This window comes from Pygoscelis adeliae, unplaced genomic scaffold (genome assembly GCF_000699105.1).
Source record: "Pygoscelis adeliae isolate BGI_AS28 unplaced genomic scaffold, ASM69910v1 Scaffold24, whole genome shotgun sequence".
Taxonomy (NCBI): Eukaryota; Metazoa; Chordata; class Aves; order Sphenisciformes; family Spheniscidae; genus Pygoscelis; species Pygoscelis adeliae.
The window spans coordinates 5,017,155-5,036,186 of NW_008824806.1; the positions used below are offsets into that span (position 1 = coordinate 5,017,155).

The 19,032-nt window shown below is 41.9% G+C and overlaps 1 protein-coding gene across 1 annotated transcript in view; it reads right to left on the bottom strand.

The window, feature by feature from the left end:
* Window positions 1–7,295: 7,295 nt before the first annotated feature.
* Window positions 7,296–19,032, bottom strand: part of CD38 (CD38 molecule) — a 28,982-nt gene continuing 17,245 nt past the window's right edge. The window contains exons 2-8 of the mRNA XM_009324095.1: window positions 17,593–17,722; window positions 16,787–16,922; window positions 15,910–15,992; window positions 14,081–14,157; window positions 13,267–13,359; window positions 10,898–10,984; window positions 7,296–8,953 (exon numbers count right to left, since the gene is read on the bottom strand). Coding sequence (XP_009322370.1) covers window positions 8,872–8,953; window positions 10,898–10,984; window positions 13,267–13,359; window positions 14,081–14,157; window positions 15,910–15,992; window positions 16,787–16,922; window positions 17,593–17,722 — 688 coding nt within the window. The 3' untranslated portion in view covers window positions 7,296–8,871. The remainder of the gene's footprint in view (window positions 8,954–10,897; window positions 10,985–13,266; window positions 13,360–14,080; window positions 14,158–15,909; window positions 15,993–16,786; window positions 16,923–17,592; window positions 17,723–19,032) is intronic.

Here is a 19,032-nt window from a genome sequence, read left to right on the forward strand (position 1 = left end):
TGTTCTGGCAGCAGTTACGGCTTGCAGCATGCCTGGTGAAACCTTCCAGAGATTACACACTTTTTTCCAAGCATTAACCTTTTCTAAGGCTTACATATTCTTAGGGGTAACCAAAAATCCTGACAATCACACCAGGAAGAAAAATTCACCACTACCAACGATGCATCATATTTCTTCACTCCTCCTCCAGCTGTTTATTTCTGGGAAATGTTTGGTCTCTGGTGACAGAGCTCCTATCCAGCCCCCGGGGTACTTTTTCCTGCAGCGGTTCCTGTTTTCCCTTCCTCAGGTCTGAGATGCTCGCGCAGGCCCAGGGAATGGCTGATGCTCTCCTTCTCTGGGTAGTCTTCCACTGCCGGCACTGCTTTTCGAAATGGTGTCCATCACGAAGCACAGTCACTACATTAAGGGTGCCGCTCCATCCACAGGCGTGGGAGCTGGGCTGTTTCCTGGTTGGACTCAGAATTGGGGATGAAGCAGCACAAAAGGCTGGGTTCTGTGTCAGTAGTGATTTGCGGGAATATTCCTGTCAGTACTAAGCAGTCTTTTTAACTGAATTCAGGTAATAATAATAACGACATTCTTATCTCTGGCTAGGGACGTTTTGCAACAGACTCTACAGTGGGTTTATGGACCGGTAGGTGCCTATCAGTTCATGGGACAGCCCAGGCATTTTCTACTTTTGCTGCCATTAATATTTGGTACAACTCACCCGCTGCTGAAAACAGTACTGGAGGAGATGTATCAATAATTTCCTACCTATTTTTAATTTACTGCGTCAAGTTTTATCGTGCCAAGACTTGGCCAAAGTAACCTTGCCTGAGCTAATTGAACATAATGTCAATGAAAAGAGTGGCAATTTTAGAAATGCAGAATGCTATATTTCTGCTGTGGGACTGTATAATTTTTGACATTGTAATTAAAAAGCAATTACTTTTACACTGACGCAATTTGTCATGCTGTACATCCCCAGGTCAAAATCAATCATCTCCCAATACACCATCTCTGTGCCACTTACTTTAAGGTAATATTGTGAGACTGTGAACACAAGCAATCCAAACCAAAAGCACATGGAATATTAAGTGATTTTGCTCCTCTTCTTTGAAATGTCGATCATCTCTTTTTGGCTTCAGTGTTCAGTTATATCCCGCAGCCCACGTGCTTGTGCCTTCCATCTGGTTTACTTATGGGTGCCTCCGTTTTCCTGGGGGATTGGGTAGAAATTAGGCATAAACAGGAATGAGCAGAATTATGGTCAGGTGGAACATATGTGCCACTTGAGCAGGGTTGGGGTGTTAGAGAGGACTATAGAGCATCAGCAGGTCTACAGCTATGTTTCCTTGAATTTCTGTGCTTCAATTTAGTATTTAGATTAAGAAGGATCTCAAACATTGCTAAAGAGCCCTTTAACTTGCCAGGATTCTTGTTTTTCTCTTGGTAAATTAAGATAGTGTTATGTTGATGCTGGTGAGTGCTTTTTGGTTTTCAGGAAAGTTAGTAAGTAAAGCTTGATACACATAATTTGTATTTGCAGGTATATTGATATGTAGAAATTCTTTTTCTCAAGAAGGTTGGAGTGACAAAATGTCTGGATTAGAAAAGAAAAATCAACTTGTTACAGTTCTGTTAAGATAGAATGTTTGGGCTAATAATTAAAGGGGAAGGTTATTCTGTAATCAATTAACCATGGTAGAATGATAAGAAAGTATTCTGGTGTAAGTTTGAAAAACAATCTTGCCTACTGTAATGTGTTAATTGAGGCCATGATGTTATGTTATGAAAAATGTGTGAAATAGATTAAATGAAAGACATACTTGAGAGTTGCCCTGAAACTTTCCTGCAGCTGAATGTTTTGACCACAATGTCCACCCACTTCTGCTTGTTAGAGTAACAACTGAGTTGGTTTTCAGTAGTAGAGAATCTGCCTCTCGACTTTGCTCCAACAAACCTGCAAGTACTTTCTGTAATCATTTTACTATGACTTATCAGCAATAAACACAATAAAAGCAGGGACTGAATTTCAGTCTTGCTATGTCAATCTAATCCAACAGTCAAAATGTCACAGGGGATATAAAATGTCTCTTTGCACTACAAGAATAATAAAAAATGGGAGAGGGTGAAGTAAAAACTCACAGATTCTAGCAAATGTATCATCCTGAGATGTTTATAAAGCTTGATCTCTTTAATTCACCAAAAAAAGAGAGAGAGAAGTGTCTCAATTAAGGATTCCTTTCAGGAGGAGAAGCTACCCTTCCCCACAAGACAAAAGATCTTTAGCACAGGATACAAGAAGAAGAAGTTGCTAGAACCTGAATATAGGCAAAGAAGTATAAATTGATTTCCAATAATGGTGCTGAGTAATTACTCGAACAACCCACCATGGGAAGTGTGGATGCTTCATCGCCTCATGTTATCAGAGAGCATGAGGCTAGTGCCTCTCTGCAAAGGTTGCACTAGCCTAAAGCACAATTTGAGGACAGAGCAGAGGCATGATGTAGGATGAAACTAAAAAGCTGTCGTATTCATAACATCAGCTTAGATATTATGATAACCCCCATAATCTTAAAATTTTAAAATATAAACTTATTGTTCCTCCCATTCAGGCAGGAAATCTCAAATCTGGAGATTAAATTGTTTGCCCAGTGTCACATAGCAAGTCCCTAGTAGCCCTAGAAATGAATCCCTATCTACATAGTGCATTCAATACAGCTACAGCTCAAAGAAAAATGTAGTTGATTAGTGAAAAAGGGATTCAAGCACCGCAGGACTTGCTTAAACTTATCAAGCCATATGTTATTCTTTTACTTCTTCATGTGAAGCAGCCCCACATATCACGTATCAGAAGTGTCTGATATCACTCATGAAAGTTATAAGCCTCTGATAAAAAATTGTGGAAACTGTCACTGTCTTCCTGCATCCTGTTTTTAGTAATATTTTTAGTATAAGGAATGAGCTATTATCCGTATTACTATTTTGTTTATTCCTGTAATTTATGTCTGTCTAGACCACTTCTTAGACTTTTTTAATGTTTTCCTGCTGTAAACCAAACACATAGCCACTGATGTTGTTGAAAGTCTGACTTCAGGGGAAGCAAAGCTGGCTCATTCTGGTAACTTAGTGTTGTATGTAGCATATTATAGCACAAAAATATGGCTCTGCATAGGGCCTCATTGTCAAGAAGTTTAATCTATCCCAGTGCAGCTCCAACTGACTGTTTAGTGAATTACATATCCCCTCTGTGTCTGACCCACAGCAAATGTAATTTTGGTAATGTTCTCAGACAGGAGGCCTTTTGCTCAAGCTCCTAAGGTTCAGACCTCAGCTGCGGAAGTCCCAGGTCTAACTGCAATGCAGTGCTATTGATTTGATTAGTATTTCAAGAAAAGTAAGAATGAAAAAAGTTTTTCCCTGGAGTTTGTCCCAGTCTTGTGCAAACTATTAGTATAACTCTCCTATATTGACTAATTTCTGGACTTTCAATTTCCATAAGAGAAAAAAACATTTAAGCTACCCTTTAAGCTATTTGCATTTTTTAAGTTGCTACATTTTTACTCCATTAGGAAATAAGAAAGAAACTGTAAGATTTCTGCCATGGTGGCATCAGGCAACTTTGGCTGCGTTTCTGTAACTAAATTGGCAAAAATATCTAAAGAATTACAGCATGTGCATGAAAGAAAAATCCTGAAGTAGGCATATGTGGTCTCAGTCTTGAAAATGGAGGCAGCCAACAGAACACAACCTATGAAATGGAGGCAGCAGATTAATAACAGCTTTTTTTTTGTAGCACTATACCAGATTTTCTAACTGACTGCATTTGATATGCTTGAAAGACTGCATTATCACACAGTCAGCTCCTGAAATGGTCAGCAAATTTTAGAACTGTGGCTCTACATACTCAGGAAATGAATTGTGAAATTATGATTTTAAATATTTTGCAAAAACCTTTCATCTGCTTTATGTAAGAGGATGCTTAGATGCCTTTTTCTGTTTAGGAATATTTCTCACAGGAAAACATTTAAAGTTTGGGATTCATTTTATGCAACTTTAGCCACCTGGAAGTTAATTTTATAAATTTGAGCTAATAATCCAGGCAACTTTCATAATCAGTGGAGAGAGGTAAGAAGCTTCTGTTGGAGCGCACATCATCCCTACTGTCTTCCCCCCGCCAGTGCAGAGCGGGATAACTGCTTTCAGGAGGTGCCTGGTTTGTCCCTTTGACTATAGAGAAAGCCTGTACAACCAGGTGACTAACCTTAAATGATATGAATCTTATCTATTATCTATTATCTAAGTATTTAGTATGGATTTTAACCCTCTCTGCTCTAGTCTCCCTCAATGCACACCCAAATCCCAGTAGTGAAATGAATCAGGGTTAAGGTAGCTGTATTGCTGTGAAACGTGCTGGTGTGGAGCAGATACTGCTGTATGTGCTTCTTGGGCTCTTCTGATTTGGGCAAGCAGTGCCACACAAGAAAGGAGGAACAGCGAGCAGGCAGCTGCCCTCTTCCACTGCACAAAGAAAGCAGTGATGAGAATAAATGTACAGTTTGAAACAAAAAACTCCCATTGATTCACATTTTTCCAGCTAGATATTAACTTTTTTTTTTTTTTTTCCAAGCAGGGGACAAAAATATTATCCCAGACCATTTGCCTGTCCTGGTTCATCAGGAGTTTCGTGAAACATTTGTGCTGGCAGGACAGAGGGATGATACTGCTGCAAGATAAAGGAGCGAACTGGAAAGGCTGCATGGGGACTGCTTAAGCCTGCACAGCTCTCTGTGGCTTAGTCAAATGCTGAATCCAGCCCTTCGACTTTGAGGACAGGTAGATGTCCTCATAGTATGATGGTGTGATAGTATGACCCATGGTCATAGGTATGTGGGCAGTATGATCGTTATGATCCAGCTACACAGCTAGATCTTTTACATATCTTTTTCTTCTGCTACTGCATCTCCTGTTGTACTTTCTGTGCTCCTGTCATTCAGCCATACTATTTGTTTTTTATCTTTTCACCAGCCTTCATATTTTACATGCTAAGTGTTTTCTTCAGATTAGCCAGTGCATTACTACTTTCAAACTATTTAATAGGAAGGATTAGCCTCTTGGCACATTTAATTGTTGTCTTAAGCCTGTAAATGATATTGTTATTAAGAAAGAGTTTCTGAGATGCAGCCTGTTTGCAGGGTTTCCTGCCTGAAGGCTTGCTGATCTCATTTTTCTACTCTTTCCACAGGGCTCTTCTATGTCAGACAATGTCTGAGGGTCACTGTTCTGAGTATCAGGGAGTCTTCCCAGGTACACACATGAAGGGCAGCCCAAATCAAGCAAGCGGAAACTTCTGCCTCTGCCTGATAGACCCTGCAGTGCTGCAGCTATGTCGAGTCCCATCCAAAAGCATTCCCCTATTGCTAGTGTCTAGGGGGACCCAGATCCACTGCACTATATGCTCCAAATACACGTATAAACAGAATCAATAACCCCTCTCCAAAGACTTTTCACCATACATTATGTTACAGACACTGCACTAAGAATTTTGGACTCAAAAAAAGCAGCACAATAGCTTAAAAAAAGAGTTAAAAAAAAAAAATAGAGGCTGAGGGTAAGGTTTATTGTCCTTCACATGTTTAAATCTTTGTTGTCCAGTTTTCAAATTTTTCTCTAGACTCATAACAGTTGTTATTTTAAATGAAAGCTTACAGTCGCAGTCATTAATTTCACCCATGTCCCTACACATCAGCAATGGAGAGAGTTAGTGGCCCCTGAACGGTGGCCGCAGGGAGATTCAGGAGACTGAAGTGATGTGTGGGGGCAGCCAAGAGGAAACACGAGGCGTACAGACTTAAGTGGAATTCAGGCTGTTTGCGTACCATCCTATTGAGCCTCCTGACCCTAGGAGAGGCTGACGTTTTAAATGAAACACTGTGATTAATGATAAGCACACAAGGCCAAGCGATGGCTAGCAAGGAGAACAAATCTTTCTGTATTTCATTTATTTCCTAATCTCAGAAATAAGTTTAATAATTGCAAGCTCTCATCAAGTTAAGTACACCAAAGACTGAGGGAGCAGCAATACTGTGGTAATAGGGTCACAGAAGCAGCTTTCCCAGCGCTGTGTGGTTCTGGGAGTGCATAATGTTGATATCACCTTATCACACAGTAACTCAGGTTCCTCTTGGGTTTCTGAGCAGTGCTCTTTGGAGGTGTTTGCTATGGGCCTAGGGCACAAGCTAGCCCATTTATCTTGCACAAGTTGTGGCAGAAATTAGCTTTATCAGATTGAAAGCATATTTTCAAAACCCAATATGTTTCAAACTATATTAAGAAACATTTCTTCCATGTAGTGGAAAAAACTCACAGATTATTTTTCCTTTTAGTTAGTTTTCTGTGAATTTGGGACACTTTGTATTGGTTTGGGAGGTTTCTTGGTTTATAAATTTTCAGCAGAGCAATAGGATTTGGAATTATATCTGTCTGGTAGGGCATGTCTGCATGGCATGTCAAATGTGTGATCGTGGATAATAAAAATACTTCTCCTTGCTTGTTGGAAATGAGCTCACTCATGTTCTGCTATACATGTAACCCAAGCAGCACAGGCTTGAGTGTGTGTTAGTGAGCCAGCTGTACACCTACAGTGCATCTGTACTAATAAGCAAAGTAGGCCAACATTAACACTCCCTCCTTAAGGGCAAGCAGCACGGCTGTTGTGGTTTAACCTCAGTCAGCAACTGAGCACCACACAGCTGCTTGCTTACTCCCACCCCCCCTCGGTGGGATGGGGAAGAGAATCGGAACAGTAAAAGTGAGAAAACTCGTGGGTCGAGATAAAGGCAGTTTAATAGGTAAAGCAAAAGCTGCACACGCAAGCAAAGCAAAACAAGGAATTCATTCACTCCTTCCCATGGGCAGGCAGGTGTTCAGCCATCTCCAGGAAAGCAGGGCTCCATCACACATAACGGTTACTTGGGAAGACAAACGCCATCACTCCAAACATGCCCCCTTCCGTCTTCTTCCCCCAGCTTTATATGCTGAGCATGACGTCATATAGTATGGACTATCCCCTTGGTCAGTTGGGGTCAGCTGTCCCAGCTGTGTCCACTCCCAACTCCTTGTGCACCCCCAGCCTACTCGCTGGTGGGGTGAGGAGCAGAAAAGGCCTTGACTCTGTGTAAGCACTGCTCAGCAGTAACAAAAACATCCCTGTATTATCAACACTGTTTCCAGCACAGATCCAAAACACAGCCCCATCCTAGCTACTGTGAAGGAAATTAATGCTATCCTAGGCAAAACCAGCAGACCCATCAGCAATTTTATTATATATCTCGATTTTACAGTCAACATTTTATATTACAACAGAAGAGGTACAAAAATGAGCATGAAGACAAAGTCTTGACCTATAGTCAGATAAAACCTACTTGAAAGTGTTGGTACGTGTCTGCGTTGCTGCACCTAAGTAGTTACATAACAGAGTACAAATAAAAATACGTTTCACTTAATGTAAGCATTATGGGCGAGGTCTTGGGTGTGGTCCAGCTATGCTCAGTGCAGGCCTGTGTTTGCAGAGCAAAGGTTTATCTAGAGATGCTCAAAACTACACCAGCTTGTATAGTTCCATAAGGGTGCTTCACACTCTGGGTAGTCACTAAAACATATGGCATTGTAACTTTCTGCCTGTGGGATCATGGAAACCTAGGTCTGCCTAATGAATTGGGAATTGCTGGTTATGCTGGCACTGCAACACCTAGGAGTATATCATTAGCAAATGTGTCAATGGCACTGCACAAAGGCACTACAGCCGAGGCCACAAGCTGACCTCAGATCTTTATTATGTTATAAACACTGCACTTGAATATGCGTATGAGACCGGCAAAATGCAAATCAAAGGAAATCAATGAAACCTGCTGTTTCAGTGTACTATGGCATGTCCATGCCTGTGAATTATACACAGCAAGACATCACCTTTCACCTCAGAAACAGAGGTCAAGAGAGACTCCTTATTGTGGCAACGTTTTGACGTTTGTCTCTATTCCAGCGGATGGCCAAGCTGTGGCCTGAGGGACCTTTTATGAAAGTTGGAAGGCTTACCCTTTCTGCTATATTAAGACTAAAACGTAATCTGAACTGCAACGGTGTTTCCAGTAGCATTTTAATGGGCTTGTCCGAGTCAGTTGCTATTTTCTCTCCCCAGCTACACACTTGACCCATTCTTACAGATGCTGGCAACCCTCAAATGGTTTCTGGTCTCTTCTTGGTTCAGCTCAGCCGTTTCCCCACCAGCCACTTACTGTGATGCCCATTAAAAGGTAACAACCACCCTGCCTCTTTCATCGCTTGCTTTACCTGCTCAGAGGTGCCACAGTCCCTGGGAGAAACATGATTTATACCATGTGCCACTGGGCAATGTTCCCCTCTGGGGGATGTTGCACTGGGATGCAGGGAGAGCGTAGCATGCTCCAGTCATTTCCCACCCAGTCTTGCAGCGGGGAGGAAGCTGAGCGCTGATCCAGGCAAGTTCTGCCTCTGCTGGAACATCTCTTTCTTCTCTGTGCACGCCCCAGGGAATCCCTGCTCTGAGCCTCTGGGCACAAGGGGAGCTGTACAGGAGGGGGCAAACGAGGGCAAAGCATCTGCCCTCAACCACTGAACATGCCCCCGGCCCCTCTGAAATAGTATGTTTGTGTGTGTGTGTGTGTACAGTAATCACACCTAAAGTATCATCTCCTGCTATTTGGCTGTTAGTATCACAGCAAGGATTTCTGGTTATGGACTCTGTACACGCCACGCTACTACTTATCACTCTAAGCTATGTAGCCACATCTTTTCCAGCTTTACACACAAATAATGAAAGTCTTCAGTAGTGCAGAGGACTCCATTTCATGGAGTTGCCGTGGTGTTGGTGCAAAGTCTGCAGTCTGTGTGGTCAGGATTGAGCACACACTGAAGGAGCTGAACTGGCCTGTGATAAGACACAAAAACAAATATTTAGTAACCACTTTGCAAGTGCAACACAATAACTCTACAGTTACTAAATGCAACATGAAAGTCAAAGTGCATGTAACATCTGCGCTTATCAAGTGGATGTCTTGTCTATGGATAATTTTTTTAGATCTTGCTGCAGAAAGATAACTTTGGTGTTTATAGGGGCTAGGGACAAGAGCAAGTGAGTACGAAATAAAAGTAGGGTGTGAACTCACAGCATGTCAGCTACGCTGTGATAACAAAAATAATTATGAAAAAGAAGTAAGAGCTCTTGCACAGACTACGGAGTTGCTGCCATGCTGGAAGTTCACCATCTTGCTTACTGAGTGGTAACCCCTACTGCTACAATGTAAAGCTGTTGCTAACAATGTCAGATATGATTAGATTTTCTTCTAGAAGTACATCCAGTGAATCTATTTTTTGAGTTACTTCTGGAAGACACTGCTGACATGGACAAAAGCAGGAGAAAATGATCAGCATCATTTGCTATGTGGCATGAAAAGCCAGATGCTCAGCTGATACGGACCCAGACGGTTCTGTCTGCAATGACTTCAGGGGAGTGAAGCTAAATTGTACAGTCTATCCTGAAGAGTTTTACTGCACATGTAAATTGCTTATTTTATTATTGCTTCATATATAAAACAGTAAAATTAATTGTCCGTGTTACTCTACACAGTTGTTTATGTATGTATTAGTTGAGCTCTGACAAAAAGCCCTACTTGTTATTCTACCGTAAGAAGTGAGTTGTGGGCCACAGCAATGAGTGTGTCAACAACTCTTCATGACGTGTTACAGGTTTCTCCTTGTGCTGAGCCACGAGGGTCTAAGCTATTACATATTTCCCGTTCCTCCCTGGCCCCTTAGCATCCTTCATCATAGGCTGAAATAATCTGTACCTACTTACAGGTCCTGGGAGTATTGGTTAAAGGCTGCATTTACCCAAAGAGAAAGTGAGTACACAACCATCATGATCTGGCAGATCCATGCACCACACCAGTGCTAATTTTTTCACAATGTGCAGAGCACCTATTAATCAATGAGGTTCAGCAATAGCTAAACAGGAATATACTGCTCTGCCTTCAGGATTAAGGTCCTATCACCAGCTAAGGCATTTGTCTCCTTTGCAGACCAACTTTTCCTTACGTAAAACTAATGTCACAAACTCAGTAGTTTATAGAAATGTTTGTTTACTTTGGAAATGTTCTTATCCAAGTATGAGTTCTTCACTCTGAAAAGCTGTTCCTGACAGGTAAGATATGAGTAATATTGAACCTTTGCTGCTTTTCTAATGTCACTAAAGAACACTTTTGCTCTGTGTGAAGGTCTCTGAACCTGCACAGAGGGATAAAGGGTCTCAGGCTTTTGTATCTCCTCAGCAGGCAGATAGAGATTTCAGGCAAGTCAGAACTTGGGCTGCTGTTTCCTGGACTCCTGTTTTTCTCTCCTGACAATGGTGAATTATAGTAATTAATAACGCTTATCATGTCTCACGCCTCTCTCTGACAAAGCAGCTGGACAGAAAATAAGCTCAAACTATAGCAAAGGAAGTAAGGACCATCCTTGACATACTGCGTTATCTGCATGCAGCAGGGAGGAAAGCTGCTTATTTTGTCCTGATTGTTGTAGGTAAAAGCCCGGTCAGATGAAAATCTGTTGAAGGAGGCTGGATTGCTCCTTCCCTGAAGACAACTGAACACGCCCAATGGCAAGTGCAGGGCAGAGAGCAAGCCCCAGACCCAGCCAACACGAGGTCTGCAGCGCGAGTGGAAGCCCCCGAGAAGCACACAGTCACATTGAAGGGATGTGATGGCAGTAAAAGGGCAGTCTGCTCTGACTTGCTGTAAACCTATATTAAGTCAAGAGGGAGATGCAATATTAGTTTTGTGTTAGCAAGTTGTCACCAATAAGAGCAGGTAATTACCTGTAATTGTCTTCACAGGTGACCTTAAAGTTTCGCTCTTCTAAGATGCTTTTTAACCTCTTTATGGAATGACCTGAGCAGGATTCACTGGAGAGAAAAGTCTTTTGTTACTTGTGTTCCTTTTGTGTACAAGAAGCTCAGCTAAATTCCACACTATGTCACTTTGCTTTACTTCAGGTAAGATTCTTTAAAAGCTTGTTTGCTAATGTGCTGTAAAGTCCATTGGGTTTGTGGAGTTTTGGCTACCATTGGGCCTTTGCTGGTAGAAACTATGTGATATTCAGCTGTGCATCTTGCACGAGAACTTTGTGCAGGAAGATATCCATGGGAAATAACTCAGTTCCATTCACAGTTCAATGTGCTCTAGAACTGCTCCAGAGCTGCTGGTGGCCTCCATCCACAGGAGCACGATATAAGGCTCATTCAAATCTGTGGAAGGACAAAGGGATCAAGTCCTCTGTGTGATGTGGAAAGGACAATCATGAAAACCAGCAGCTAAGTCCCAGGTAGGACATAAGATAAGAGGAAGCAGATAGAAAACATGGGAGGAAGCAGACTATGAGCACCTCCTACCTGTTTGACTCAGTCTGTGGCTGCTGCTACTCTGTTTTGACAAGGGGCTGTTTCAACCACTTTTCCACTGGTAGGAGCCCTAACTTGTGTATTTCTTTTCCATCCAGCTAATGGTTTCATGAAGCATGTAGCAATGTCATACCTTTGAGATATTTATCTCTATGCTTAATTTGCTTGAAATAGCCCAAGGTGCCCCAAAACTGTAGTGAGAGGGTTGACAACTGTCATAGACACAGAGACGCTGCAAAAGACTTGTTTCCTCAGGATAAAAATCATCTCCTGGTCCAGAGTATAGGACACACATCAGGGCAATAATACAATACTGGGGCAAATCCAGTTCCTAACATTTGGCATTAGTGGAAAGCAGAGCCAGCTCTTCTTTGTTCACTAGACTTGCCAGATGTTATCAGTGATTCAACATGGAATAAAAATCAGAAGATAAAAAGAATACATATTATTGGAGTTACCCTCCCTCTTTCTCCTTGGATGTAAGCAGAAAATAAAAAGGAAACTGCTGTGAACTTGGCACAGGAGGAGGATGTGTCAAGAAGGCTGGCAAGGCACCACGTTGTTGAAGCTGTTGAGGAGAAACATGACGGCTTTTCTGATGTTGGGAAATCGTGGGAGAAAGGATCAAGTGCCATGTCTGGGGGAACTAATGTACAAATTACTCAATGCCCTTTTCTTCAGCAAACCTCTGTGCAACGGGCCACAAGAGTATGTCTGGCATGCTGAGCACAGGATAGATGCACGCCTGTGAGCTGTGATAGGTGTGTCAGCTTGCGTGGCAAAGAGACACTTCTGGGTGTCTGGGCTAGGGGAGGGGTTGCAGCACTGGAGCTGGTACTGTGTCAGACAGTGAGGCTGTCTGAGCAAGGGTCTCTGCTGGGTCCACACTCATTACTGAGTTGCACCGCATCATCACGGCCTGCTTCCTGACCCACAGCATCAAAGCTGCTGCCTCCGTCATGGGGGGTCCTTAGGAACGGGAGAAATCATGGCAATGCATTGTAACCATGTGACCCACAGAACCGGCTCTGAAAATAGGGGTCAAAGGCACTGAGCCTCATGTTCAGTGCTTGAAATATGACAGATCTGCAAATGAATCTGATCAGGACTAAAAAGGTCACTCAGAAAGGCTCAGATGTGATTTGAGGTCACCGTTCTGGTATCAGTAATTCCATGGTAAGCATTTAAACTACAGATTTGTTATTAAAAATCACAGAATCATTTAGGTTGGAAGGGACTGCTTGAGATCGTCTAGTCCAACCAATATTAGCTAGAGCAGGTTGCCCAGGACCCAGTCGGGTTTTGAGTATGCCACAGATGGAGACTCCACAACCTCTCTGGGGAACCTGTTCCAGCATTTGAAATTATTTTATCAAAAATGGTTCTGCTCAGCATAATTATACTATTCCTGTGGACAAACATATTTTCCAGCTGTTCACCCTTGCAAACACAGCCTGCTCTGTGACTTCAGTGCTGCACCCATAATAAAAGCCTGTAGAGCTCAGTGGGGTTGGAAGGAATTTAAACGTCATGGAACCCCTTGAAAGCAAGGAAAATGTCATTGTGTCTTAGCTATAACTGTTCAGCAGTACCTACGAAAAATACTAAAGAAAACAACAGTACAAATGTTATTCTTTCCAGTAAAGTAAGCAGCTAGGAGACCGAATGTAGAGCGGGTTTCGTGAGCAGGTTTAAGACAGTGTCACTGTTAGACAGCCACTCATCAGAACTGAGCTGCGCTGTCTGCCTTCTACACACTGCTCATCGTTTCGTACCGGCGTACTTACCTTTGAGGTCCACCGATGTCATGCATAAGCCAAATGTGTACTGCAGAGACTTTATCTGGATTTAGGTTAAAGATCTCAATACTTCCAAAGATGCTGTAAGAATGGGACGTGAAAAAGAGAAACATTCTTACTTATCTGAGAAAGACATACAGAGTATGTTCCCCAAATACTAGTGCTTATTAGTGCTGCTGTTACTCTCAGTGAAAGAACATTACCTTGCCAATGGATTTTCATAGACTATTTAATTGCCTTACGGTAAAATATTTTCTCCCCATTCTTATTCCACTTTCAGGAGAACTTTTGAAACTGTCTGCAGACTGAAACAAGCTGAAGTTTTTCCATCTTCAGTGCCTTTTCTCCTGTTCAGTTTATTGGCTATTGATTTGGTTTGGTGCAAGGGAAATGAACACGGCTGTTCCCCTGACCAGCATATTCTTCATCTTTCAATATTATTCAGGACTGCACTTCCAGCCAGGTAACCCAAGGAAGCACAGTTTGGAGGAGTAAAATCCAGTCAGCTCCATGAACAGTTAGAAATGTGTCATTCATGTGTAATGAATAAATAAACTGTAAGAATAAAGTTACTTTGTGCAGTAAGAGCATATGGGATACCCCACCCAGATACCCTCTGAAGGATTTCAATTACAGTCACTGTATAGAAGGAGTTAAGTGAACCAGCTCTACAACGGCCAATGGTTTAGACCCCTGTATGAGTTTACCAAAATCCATTCTGCACTGGGACTCACTGGCAAAGACACATTCACCAGCATGCAGGCCCCACAGAAACATGGATGGTGGCACGCTGAGTAAATACCTGCTGCTTCTGAAAGCTCCAACTTCTACTGATCCATTGAGCATCACTTGAACCACACCACATGCTGCTTCTGCAAACTGCACAAAACAAATGGACATTATACTCTGACACTACATGCAGTGCCACGTCAGACTCAGGGCTAGTAGAAATTACTGTAACTTCTTTGATGTCATCAGAACTGACTTACATAAGTTGAGGATCTGGCCAATATTTTTGCAGAACATGTCAGTGCAAAAAAAAAAAAGCCTCTAAAGGCTATGGCAAAACTGTGATAAAGCTGCATTAGCCAGCTATGAATTGGCAGTCTGAGGTTGCATGGAATTGGTATAGCAACTTTGCTGTCACTGCTGTTTGCAGTTTTTATAGGGCTTTCCAAAGGCCCAGCAGCTACAGCTGTCTGATGGGGCTGTAGTAACTTGGAACTCAGACTGCTTTAACTCAGGCAGTGAGGATGAGCCAGAACAGAGGTACCACTAATTTAAGGATGCGCAAACCGTTGTGTATTCATTAGCTTGTGACTCATGCTCTGTGTTCTTTTGTGGCTTGGGATTTTTCTCCCCAGTGGCTTTAGTAAAACTCATCACTGAGTTTTGTTTGATTTGATTTTTAAATTACTGGATCATGTAATCACTGCTCTTTCATTCTTCAAAACTCATGTCCAAATATTTAAAGACTACTAAGGTTACAACATAAAGTACCCACATTAAATATATAATCCATTGGTAAGACAAAGAATTTTTAAAAAGCTTAACACGGGTAACTGTACTTATCAAATCTTCCAAGTCTCTTACATCTGAACAATGTGGCTCAAACTCAGATCTCGAGAGCTATGAAGTGGCAGGAAAGTTTCATTAGGTGTAACTTTCTAATGTAATAAGCATGAGTTTTAGTATATCTTAAATTTATTTGAACTAGAAAGCCTGCAGTTGAGCAAGCCTGACTCTATATGGTGGTTTATTCCTCCCAGACTCTGGAACTGAGGGGATTAATGAGAACATAGAAACTGTTTTGAGCTTGGAAAACTTATGTACACTAGTTTACCCACAAAACAATTTTTTTAATAGTGAGTAGACTTTTTCTTACATACATGAGAGCTGAAGCATACAGGAATGCTTGTTTTCCACCTGGGCAGTCATCTGCTAATAGGCATATCAAGGGTGAAGTTTTGAGAGACATGTAAAACTAAACAGATACAGGAGAGCCGGTTTTTTTTCTGGCAGTTTTTTTCTGTAAAGTGCTGATTCAACAAAGCCAGGCTAACTGCTTAACTCAGACTAGCAGGGTCTCATTCATGTGATAGGAGTTGGCATGTGTGTACGGGTGGGTACATCATAGGAACCTTGCCAGATACTGTTGTGGGAGGACGTGCTCTTCAGGTTTATGCTGGGAAGGTGCAAGGGGATTCTCAGCTGCTTGGAAAATTTCTATGCCAGTTTGGGCACTGCTCTCAACATTAACATGCTAAAATGTATTCTACGTTAGCAATTTCAGTCCTGTGATTTAATTACGGTGGTGATTACTATTATTGTAAGCATTATTTGTAAAGCTCCAGCTGTCTGCCAAGTGTTTTTCTAGACACTGGCACGCAGTCTCTGTCCACAAATAAGAATGCCCAAACTACAGTGACATTAAATGTTGTACATAAAATATGAGACCTTGGAAATACAAATTTCCAATGCCATGATTTTTAGTACCTGAAGCTAAAGCTCATGTGAACTTTTACTATTCCATGTTTTGAGTCCAATCTGCAAACTCACATTTTTGGCAGTGTCAGGAACTTAGTGCCTTTCAACATTCTTGGATTTGGGGAGATTTATTCTAGATCTTACCATCTTGGATGCCATTTTCCAGAATACAGAGCTAGGGTTGCTCTCACATTCACTTCGTTTTGGACAAGATTCATAGTTGATTCCTGAAAATAAATACATTTATAGAATAGCTAAGGTTAGAATGAATATTGTTACAATATTTATATGGCTTTGAGAGCTGATTAATGATGGCAAAAAGATTTGCCCCCTACCAAAGCAAGAAGGCTACATGAGGAAAGGGCTCTAAGAGGAAAAGGAATTTGCATGTGTGTTCAAAGGGCTTCCTGTTTGCTCACACACGTTTCAGGGAGGCAGCTGCAGGCCCTGTATGCAAATAATTCTCAGAAAACTGAGAAGGGAAAACATGTAGTCCTAAATGTGAGAAACAGGTTGGCTCTTGACAAATACTGTCCAACTGCATTGAAAAATTAAACTTTGCCCAACATTTTCAGTAATTCCAGCCCAGTTTAGATGTTGCTAGCCTTAAGCACCAACCCAGGAGTCATGCAGGCAGCAATAACCCCAGGGTACCTACATGCTGCCCCCGCCACTTTGACTGGCCTATGGCCAGGACCTTTTTGAATGGCATTCTTGTTTTGCAATTTGTCCCATAGAAGTCACAGGAAGGAAGCGAGTAATCTAGAGAAAGAGGGCTAGATGTGACCATTAGTCCAAGCAGCAACTTGGTATTTTAGTAACAGCCAAAGTTGTGTTTTGTAAATTAACCCGAGAACTAAGTATTATTTTCAGTCTTCCATAACATGGGACAGAAATACAGTTAAGGTTTTAAACTAAATTACAAGAAAAGAATATGTGAAAAGGATTGTGTTTAGGTCTAGATATACAAGATAAAAGAATAATCTGGAATTCTAGTTTTGCAAAAAATAGGACTTATTACCTGGGGCAGAGGGGTCTCCACACCATGAAACCCTATCAGCCATATAACCCAACAAGGTGTCCTCCAAGGTAAGGAAATTTTGATTGGATTTTGTATAACGATGAGCGAGGTCACTTGTCTTGCTCCAAAACAGTGACTGTGAAATAAGGTACAACGTCTAATAAGTGATACTTATACTAGAGCTAGTCAGGAAATTTTCCTAGAGAAAAAAAAAAGTTTTCATGATAATGAAGGAGTTTTAGTTTTTACTGAAATGCTGCAAGTTCACCTTAGTGGGTCAGTTCTTATTTCTGCAGCCCATGCTCCCATTTCCAAAATCTTTTTGGGTGATTATGTTTTGTGGAAATGGATGTGTTCAGCCTGTAAAGCATTTTAAAAGAAACGTTTTGACTAGTTCTCATAGGATATATACCTAATTTGTTGCGTGCTTTTGAAGTGCACGTGGAAGACTAGCTTTTTGGAAGCAGTGTCCCTCTAACAGCATGATCGCATGATCCTTACAGAGAGCCGTATGCTCAGGGAACAGGGACATATCCGTCACTTCATCAGGACGACCCCGGTACGGAGGTTTGAGACAAGCCTTACACAGGGATGATTTCCAGCGGTAGAGAATGAAGAGGGTTACTGGGCTCCAAAAGTGATAACTGCAGGACTATTGCAGTAAGCGCAAGAGCAAAATATCATCCTCGTTGACCTACAGACCCTCACAATCTTTAGGGACAAGATCCCATCACTCAGAGCACTGCACAGACATGCTGTCCCACAACAATCCTACTTACGCAGCCCACCATGCGTTGTACTGTTACCTTGTTACAGGGTATAGGATGACTCGCTAACTCCATTAAAGGCTGATAATCTTCTGATGTAATATTACAGGGATTCTTGTAAATGAATGCATGTTTTAATGATTCCCATATTTTTAGGCAATCCTTATCTCTGCCGAAAGATTAAAACATAATTAGTATTTATGAGTATTTATGGCTGTGAAAGGATCTTCTTCTCTTATGGTCAAACACTATGGATCAGATTTTAAAAGAGTTCTGACGATGCTTGGGCACCAAAATACATTAGCCATTACAAAAGCAGACTATCTTCAGCAGATTAAGTATAAACTGAGGAATGAGAAGTTCTAAAACATCTTTCTCTCTCTCCCGCATTTTAAATTACTGATTATTGCAATATCTGAATGTCCTCTGTGTTTTTGTCCCTTAGAAAGAGCAGTGCTGATATCACATAACCAGATCAAATTTCTTGATTATTCATACCAAATCATGAGATGCAAAGCAGACTATAGCTTGTACATTTTAAAAGTATGGCTGAAGGATACTGCCTCCTCAGGTACAGTGAGCCAAAAATATGCCCATGTGTCTCCCTGTGGAGCGTTCAACCCTAGAGAAATAATACCTATAATTTTATCTAAAACAAAAGCAGGGATCTGGCTGTTTTGGACCTGATATTATTTTCATTTATGCACTAATTTGCAGCTATTGAGTTTGCTGGAGCCACAGCTCATTTCCACACGTATAACCAAGATCCAGATCAGGTGCTTGGTCTCCAGTGTTTTTTTTCAGTCTCCTTCTGATCCTCCACCACGTTACAGGTTCTGGCCCTTTTGCTCTCACTGGCATGAGTCAGAGGAATTCTACTAAATTTACATGGGGGGAACTGCTTCATGCCATGACACAACCCTATCACCATAGCCTACTCTTGTTTCTTAAGATGCTGCTTCATCAGTCTAGGAAATAAAGCACCCCTCTGCTGGCAGAAGCAGGGCTCCTTTTGTACTACCAAGAGGAAGTCTGTTGCACAGTGCAGGCGAGCAATCGTATCTCTGTACTGAAGCAGTGCCATGCTCCCTTCCTGAGGCTGCAGCATACAATAACATTTGGGACGGTGTCGAGGTTTAACCCCAGCCAGCAGCTAAGCCCCACACAGCTGCTCACTCATTCCCCCCCCCGGTGGGACCGAGGAGAGAATCAGAAGAGTAAAAGTGAGAAAACTCATGGATTGAGATAAAGGCAGTTTAATAGGTAAAGCAAAAGCCGCGCACGCAAGCAAAGCAAACCAAGGAATTCATTCACTCCTTCCCATGGGCAGGCAGGTGTTCAGCCATCTCCAGGAAAGCAGGGCTCCATCACGCGTAACGGTTATTGGGAAGACAAATGCCATCACGCCGAATGTCCCCCCTTCCTTCTTCTTCCCCCAGCTTTATATACTGAGCATGACGTCATACGGTGTGGAATATC